The following is an 8512-nucleotide window of genomic DNA, read 5'->3' as shown; positions in this document are numbered from 1 at the left end:
GTTCCCCCCCCCCCCCCCCCCCCCCCCAAAAAAAAAATGCTCTCATTGCTTGTGTCGAGAGGCCTATCGGAGCTCCTGCCACTACCTTTTGTCACAGAAACCCGTCGTCTTCGTAAACGAAAACACCTCAGAAAGAAGGAAATTGGCGCTAGCTCTCATGCAGTCTGAAAGCGAAGAGAGTCTGCGTTCGCCAGGAACAGGCAGAAACGCCTGGTTTCTTGTCTCGGAATGCACACAAAATTGAAACCAGAAGCTAGGGAGAGAAAGGCGTAGCAAAACTAGCTATCGGATGTTGGGACAAACATCCTTGGAAAGTCTTCCGCTTCTTCCGTACATGTACCTTAAATAAATTCTGACTACCAACCACATTTTCCAGATTACTTGGACGCTCCTGGACGATGGTACGTTGGCGTTTCGCGAGGGTATGCAGTGCGGCACAAAAGCCGAGAAACCTATACAAGATTGAAAAACGCATGAATGAGTGCACGTATGTTCAAGCATACCCCCGTCACCACAGGCGCAACGATTAAGCTGGCCGAGAGGCTGCTGTTCTTACAAGCCTTCCCTCAGCATTCCTAGTAACAAACCTATACAAATGTACTAATAAAGTGCACGGAATAATTAGAGTTGACTATTCATGGATCGACCGAACCGAAAGAGCACGATTCCGACAGGCTGCGTCACGCCCAGTGCGCAGCTGGAAGGACATCGAGCTCTCGATTGGTCTGTTGCTTGCTACTCTGGAGTTTCAGCTGAAACGCGAAACACAAATGACTCAAGACCTCAGTCCCTCCGAGGGATAAGAACCTCGTGAGGCACTGTCACAAGCTGGCGGAAGCAAACGATACCGCCGCGTACTGTTCCAGCAAAACAGATGCAATTTAGTTCAGCAGCCGATACTGGATTCAGGCGTGTTGCCAGTCTCTCTCTACACGTGCCAAATCGAGCAAAAATAAGAGGGACGTCGACGCCCTTCTTCATTTTTTAACGAGAAAAATCAACAATCGCACGTCCTTGACTGTGATACTTGATTGCAACAAATCGTGAACAGAAAACACGTCCTCTGCGGCCCCGCGAGAACCACACAGACGCGTCCTGCGTTTTTTTGTCAGTGACGGAATCACTCCCACGCATATCCAACATCATCCGAGGCACAGGGGAACGCGTCCCCTGTGCAGCACGGACGTCTCGCACGGCGTGAGAGACGACACGGGAAGCAGAAAAGAACAAACAAGAGACAAAGGGGGCTGTTGAATATGCCATTCTCCGCGACTTGGGCGGGGGGGAAGGGAGTAGAAAACCCTTGTCGGAATTCAAGACCGACAAATGTCAGAAAAAGGACTCTGCGCGAGTCTCTCTGAATGCACACCCCCAAGACGGCGCGACAAATGACGGTAATACACGTAGAACTAACACAAATAGATGTACATATGACTACGTGCGTGCATGCTCACGTATGGACGCCTGCATGTATACATATACGGCATTACAGATCGCCCTGTTCGTTGTAGCTGCTCAAAAGATTGAATACCGGCTTTGCATCCACCTGGAAGATGGACATATACTGGATGGCGTCTGCGTGAAAGCCGAGGCAGGGTTGACGCTCACGAAAAAATCTGGTATTTATCTCCACGCTAACCGGCATTTCAACCGTGATGCTTAGCTGACAACGCCTTCTTGAACTCGTCTTTCTTTTTCTTCTTCTTAGGCTTGTCCTCCTTCTTCTCGTTCACCGTCGGCACCACGGCGGCTTCTTCTTCCGAGTTCTTCTTCTTCTTTGGGGTCTTCTTGGATGCGCGCTGCTCATCTGGGAGCGACGGCGACCGCTCCGGGGCTCCGTCCACTACCTCTGAGCCCGACCGCTCCGGGGCTCCGTCCACTACCTCTGAGCCCGACCGCTGCAGCGTGTCCAACCGAGCGACGTCCATCTGAAGACATATTCACGGCATCCACGAAGCCGGGTTACAAAATTCGTCTAGACACCACGTGTAGGCCAATGTACAAGTAGATCCGTAAGTGCAGGCGAACACAGGGTTAGACAGCGACAGCAAAAAAAACCAAGGGCAAATGTTATGCGTCGTACTCTGCAAATTCTGTCTGTGGGAGACCGGACGCTGCCAATTCGTTGATCGATTCGCGTGTTGCTGGCTGCCCGCACCACCCAAGGCAAAAGACGAGCCTGTGCTGTGCGCTCCGTTTCTTCCTTTCTATCGGCCACTCAAGCTCGCTTTAAATGTCTCTTTTTGACTGGCAGACATCCCCCGTTATACGTCGAGAAGGTAAGTAAAAGTGCGGATCCGAAGTCGTCAAACTTTGCGTCAGTCTCGCTGCACCAGCGCATGCGCGCCCTCACCATTGCGGCCTCGGCCGGCGCAGTCTGCTGCTCGACGCGAAAGTCTACCCAGCCATCCTCAGCGCCCGGGACGGGTTCCGCCGCCAGAACATCGATGGGCTCGGCTCCGGCGGGCGAAGCCTCGTTGTCGAAGCCTGCCTCCGGCCCGAGTTTTTCTCGAAGAAGCTTTTTCATGGCTTCCTTCTGAGAATCAAGACGCACGCACTCCACCGAAACAGACCTTGGAAACATCGCCTGCAGATGAACCCTTCAATACGTACAGTGAACCTCTCCGATTTCGCAGGATAGGTCGCCAAGACACACGATGTGTACGCGCCCGCATGCAGCTCTATATGTACCTTCCCATAGAGAAAGTCCGCGCCAGCTGGACACCTCCCGTTACCAAACAGTACGCTTGTGTGGGGACAGGGGGGAGGGGGAAAGGGGACAAATGCTCATTCACTACGTTTACCGCACACTGGCGAACTGACATTCCGAGGTGCCGAAGATTCGGTTCAATGCGATTCACGGAGGAAAAGAGAATCCATCGACCGCGGAGCGTGGTCAGACTCCTGTGGCGGAACGGCGCGTGGTCCGGGTGAGTCCAGAGCCTGCCGCACTGACAGCATGCGTCTCTGGAACCTTTCCACTCTTTTCAACAGCGGGTAGGAGAAACCAGATGCGAAGGGACTATTTCGTATATACAGGCGTCGATGCGCATGGGCAAGCAGAGGCGTTTCCGCCCTTACCTTCTTTTTGACGTAGACAGCACGGATGACGCAGCAGAGAGATGATATCAGCAGAATTCCAACGAACCCCAACGTGAAGCCAACCATCAGCCTGAAGAGAGTTTCACAGGTAGAACCACCACTTCTGCCACACTTGGGTTCTTGGAAAGCGCCCCCATTTCCCACTCGAGTCTCCACACGGTGAACGAACCACAGACTGGATATATTTGCCCTTCAGTATGCGCGACGACTAGGCGCATGCACGCTGATACCGATTTGCTTGAATTATTCTGTTCAGCCGCACTCATAGAGCAGCATCGCTCTACGCGGGATGACAAACCCCCTGTCGGTACCGTTTCTCCGCAGGCCCTCTACACTGCACGTGCGTGCTCAACAACGGGCGTCATGCTGCGAGAAAGAAAATGCGTTCGGCGCCTGCGTGTGCGACGCGTACCCGACTGGCGACGACATTACGGAGGCTCCTGACGAGCTTGAGTAGGTACCGTCGTCTGCATCTTGCGTCAGTTGCAGGCCTGAGACACAAATAACGCAACGCTGAAAAGCATGTCCTCTCATTCGGGTGAGCACCAAACTCGAATCCGAATTCAGAATCGCGAATGCACCGTCGGTCACTTCTTCTCTTCGAATGAGACTCCCCAACATTTTTTGCTGACGCTATTTTTCGCGCGTCTCGTCCCAGTGACCGTCGCCTTACCTGCAAAAGGTCTGTTACTGCGATACATGTGAAGAGGGTGATGCGCCTCCTCTTCGAACAAAATGCGTTGGATGGCGTCCTGGATCGCATTCTCCGTCTCTGTTCGGTGCCTGTGGATATCTCTATCCCGCCGCTCGCGCCGTATCTCCCTCAGAAGCTCCAGCTCAGCTAACTCCGCCCGTTCGTCTCGAAGCCGCTCCTCGTCAGAGATCAGGTAAGACGTCAGAGGGTAGCGGTTGCGATGTCGTGCGAAATCATCCCCGTCGTAGTGGCCATGAGGGTGCACTGCGGGGACAACGTACCCAAGACACGAACGCGGCACGTCCTGATGACCCTGTAGATAGCAATCATGGACTGTGTATCTAGCTGCCTCTTCCGTGCTGCGGTGACCACAACTTTCACACAACAAAAGCTCATCGTAGGCTACACAATACCACTCAGGTAAAACACGAGGGAAATTGCACTACGGCAAAGCATCACACTTCACAGTTTTCACGAGTGCACAGCAGAGTCGGACGAAAAGGCTCCACAGGATAACAAAAACAGGCCATGTCCTACTGCGAGGGAACAACCCAGAAGGGTGGATGGAGAAACCTTCAGAGAAACGGTTTGGGATCTCGCAATTCAGATATGCGGGAGCCAACCTGCCCACTGTATGTGTCCCATGCAGCCAAGAAGATATAAGAGATCGAGGTTACCAGAAGTCATATCGCCACTCTGGGGCAACAATGGGATCGAGTACCCCACAGGCTGCGAGACTTGGGTCTACAGAAACGCTTCTGTCGCGTGCACACATGCCATCCCGCAGACTAGGGAAGCAACGGTGCCTCTGTCCTCACACACACGACTTGTGCCGTTCACCATTTTCGGTAAACTGACAGCCTCATATATACATACATTATGGGCGAATAGGCAGCGGGGTGTGCATATATGCATGCGAATGGTATTTAATGGTGCACGAGGCTTGGCTAATATTTTGTATAGACCCCTATGTATGCATGTGAGTGACAAGATCTATCTGGCCACCTACGGCGTGTGTCGGGGCGTCTCGCGGGGACTGGTATCGGCGTGCTTATATTCGAACACAGGCGTTGATGTATACACATATCAGCACGCTGGTCAAAAAACCCGCAGGTCCACTATTTCAGGGACTACGGCAGAGAGGCCGCGAAACCCGAGTTGTCCAGGTGACCCCGGGTCACTGTATAATTGGCGCATGAGAAACCCAGGAACTCCCGATTTTCTTGTTCTCGTTTCTCTGTTCAATTGTCTCTTCCTTTCCCGCTTCGGCGCGTTTCAAAGAGACCGCGAAATCCCTCTCCTTTGGCTAATTAGCGAGATGCGTGGGAACCTTCGCTTCACGCGGTTTCCCGATTTCTATCTTCAGAGGCCATCTTGCTTCGGCAACCTGAAGGTTGTCGCCATCCTTTTTCGTTCTTCCCGATGTATATGAAACAACCACAACCACCGAGACACTCAGGGAGGCCTCTCACGGACCGAAGTCTCGAATTCTCGCCTTTGTGTTCGGGTTGTCGGGTGGTAACTCACCTCTAATACGGCCATTGCGTTCAATAATGACCTCAGCATCTTCATCGTCGTCATCTTCCTCGAGGAAGGCGCTGAAGAGCCGGTCCCTGGCATCTCTAGAAGAGGGAAGTCTCATTGTTGCGACTCGAGCAGACGAAGCTGGCAGTCCATCTCTCATCTCGTCCGCCGGCGAGTCTGCTGCCGATGAGCGCTCCGCCCTGTCATTTCGTCGATCCAGAGCACCAGGCTTTGCCTCTTCCCTTTCTTCTTCCTCAGAACGAGAGGACGACAGAGAAGAGCCCCGCAGCCTTGCCGCCTTCTTGGCATGGGAGAGACTCTCGTGGCGCCCGCGGCCCGAGTTCTTATCGGAGTGTGACGCGTCCCGCATGGTGGAAGATGACGAGACACAAGGAGATGTGCGAGAGCAAAAACAGGAAAATGCGTTTCTCTGTCTCGGCAGTAGGTGTATGTTTCTACTGTCCTGCGTTCTCAGGAGGTAAACTCGCGGGGACGCGACGGGCAGACAGAACCTTGAGGATGCCGAAAAGGGGAACCCCTCAGACTAGCGGAGATACACACGAGTACCCACGAACGGGACAGAGAGATGCCAGTAGAAGCCTCTCCAACTGGGAGAAGATTGGTCTAACTTTTACACGAAAAACGAGAGTTTGATTCACTCCGGTGTCCTCCTCGGTTAAACGAACCAAGACAGCGTGGCAATAGTGGCGGAGCGCCTAGATCCGCAAAAAAATTCCATCAGGAACGTCTGAAAGGACAATCCACTTCGAAAGAGCGGCCGGGGGAAATGACACCATGCAAATCGAGAGCAGGCCATGAACATCGACGGGCGAAATGACACCATGCAAATCGAGAGCAGGCCATGAACATCGACGGGCGAAATGACACCATGCAAATCGAGAGCAGGCCATGAACATCGACGGGCGATGCCCGGCCGCTTGGAATCCGCGGAGGCGTGGACGCGCGCGGCTCCAATTCTTCTTACAAGTCTTCGAGGACAGGGGAATCAGACAACGTGAAAAGGGTACCCGAGTGAAATGAATGCAACGAGAGGAGGAAACACCTCAGATTCACGGTAGACGTGTACTGAGTCTAAACGGGAGAAAACCCGGCGCATTCAGCCGCGGGAAAGCCGAGATACGCGTGTCGCAAGTGGCGGGAGAGCAGCTGTATGCACATCTAAACGGCTCTCACTCCCTTTCCCGAGTTTTCACTTCGGACAAGACGAAAAATAAGCCAACGTTCGGCTCCTCGGAGAGAAGCGCAAAGTACTCAGTTGCATGTCAAGAGGGGAGAGGTAAGTCTCTCGATTCGGACTGTGCGGCGCGAACCGCCCCCCTCCCCCGCCTTCACGTGCTAACGAACCTGTCGAGATTCAGACTTCCCCGGCCAGCGAGGCTTCTTTCGGATGTCCCAAATACCTCAGTTTTTGGGAGAAATAACAATGCATAAACAGGGGAGAAAATCTTTTCGGGCGAAGCAGATGTGCCTGAGCCGCGTCTCCCGTACCCGGAACCAACCACAACCCATCTTCGGGAGTGCTCGCTAGTTGCATCGAACCAGCCATGAAATCGAACCACGAGGAGTAGGGCACTGGCGCGTGACAGCAGGGGAATGCGCTGGGGTCGTCCGTTGTACTTTTGCAATGCAGCGGTCCGAAGGCGCTGGAGCGTTCCAGTTCACGGGTGAAGAGTTGGACACAAATTTCTCATCTCATAGAGTGTTTTCGATCCTGCGGAATTTTCGCTTGGTTTCACGAGCACTGCAGTGCAGTTCCATGCAGTTTCTAGGCTGTATGTAGCCTTGCGAAGATTCGGCAACCGCCTCCGCAGATAACGCGTGTGACCTATTGCTCCATGCAGCCACGACCAGTGGACTGAATGTGCGAGTACAGCGGGAGTGCCAGCAAGCTTTTTATCTGGACTGTGTCACAATTGGGAAATGAGAGGTGGAGCCACGTATCTCGTGAGACGAAACCAACCCCCGCGCTAGCAAACAAGGCTTGGCCATTCACCGATGACTGATGCAACTCTTCGCACGTGTATTTCCTTGTCTGTACGCAATTCTACCAGCCGATTCACCTTTCTTTGCGTCTGTTAATACGCTCTCCTGGTGTAACCGCTTTGACTGCACGTGAGGAAGCCTGAAGGAAAGGCCAAGGAAGTCCCTTGACTGCTGACTCCATAAGTTCCTCCAGCCATGCCGCTCTCGCGGGAAGGCAGTCATGTGTGCTGCTGCATGTTGCCCCAAACCTAACGGAGAGCTCAATGGACGCATTTCTGTGGGGAAACGCGATACAGGCCGTGCGCTGAACGTAGTAGAAACAAAGAAACAGTGACGGAGAACCGTATGGCGTAGTGAGAAGCAGACAGCACCCATGAGACACCTGAAGTTAACATCGCGGGCGAACAAAAACAGAGCAATTTCAGGGATGCTCCGGGCAACTGTCAACGTCCTGTGCAGGTATTGTGCGATTCGGCTGCTAGTCGACGGAACGCTCTTCACCAAGCATGTTGAGTTGCAGTGATTCTTTTTCCGTGAAGTGAGGCGGAATGCGATTTCACGCACGAACACATGTACCGCGCCTACTCCGTTTTGCCTCTCTGAACGCACTTTTTCTGCCGTTCACGTTGTTTCTCTGGCGGTTGTCTGCTACAAGTTTTCACTTTTCTGGATCTGCTGCTGAGGAACCAAGCGGTACGACGGTCACTGGGGGAAAGACCAGCAGGCATTGAAGAAATCAATATCTGGTGTTTGTAGGGTCTAAACGATACGCTCACCACTATATTGGCCAACGCACGTATCTGGAAGCATACATATATTTACAAGTGACACGTTGATCAAGCACTTGCTTATCACACTAATATTCGTAGTCAGGTGTGCGTACTCCGAAACAATCTTGTTTTGGGGGTGGCGCACACAATGCCGCGTAACACTGATGCGGGGCGCATTCTCCAGGATGACAAAAAATTTAAGGAACCGCGAGTGCATGCATGCTGGATAAGGAAATCGAGAACAAACCGCCGTTTTCTTGCCAGGAAGATCTATTAGGAAGGCAATGGCATCGTTCGAGTCTCTGTAGGCTTCCTTGTTTTTCAAAGAGCAAGATAGGCTTCCCTTTCTCTCGTGAACTCCCCTCTACCCCCTGCCTACCGGGGGCAGACTGGCAGGGTGTACTCGCTCATAGATTAA

At 53.0% G+C, this 8512-nt stretch overlaps 1 protein-coding gene across 1 annotated transcript; it reads right to left on the bottom strand.

Moving 5' to 3' along the window:
* Window positions 1–1646: 1646 nt before the first annotated feature.
* Window positions 1647–5690, bottom strand: NCLIV_006440 (conserved hypothetical protein; the record flags this gene model as incomplete). The annotated part of the gene is made up of 6 exons (XM_003880154.1): window positions 1647–1928; window positions 2354–2536; window positions 3082–3172; window positions 3515–3593; window positions 3776–4060; window positions 5324–5690. The coding sequence occupies 6 exons, from the start codon at window positions 5688–5690 to the stop codon at window positions 1647–1649; spliced, it is 1287 nt and encodes a 428-aa protein (XP_003880203.1).
* Between the last annotated feature and the right edge of the window lie 2822 nt (window positions 5691–8512).

This window comes from Neospora caninum, chromosome II (genome assembly GCF_000208865.1).
Source record: "Neospora caninum Liverpool complete genome, chromosome II".
Classification (NCBI taxonomy): Eukaryota; Apicomplexa; class Conoidasida; order Eucoccidiorida; family Sarcocystidae; genus Neospora; species Neospora caninum.
The sequence above is the reverse complement of the archived record's forward strand: the minus strand, read 5'-3'. Positions and strand labels throughout refer to the sequence as shown.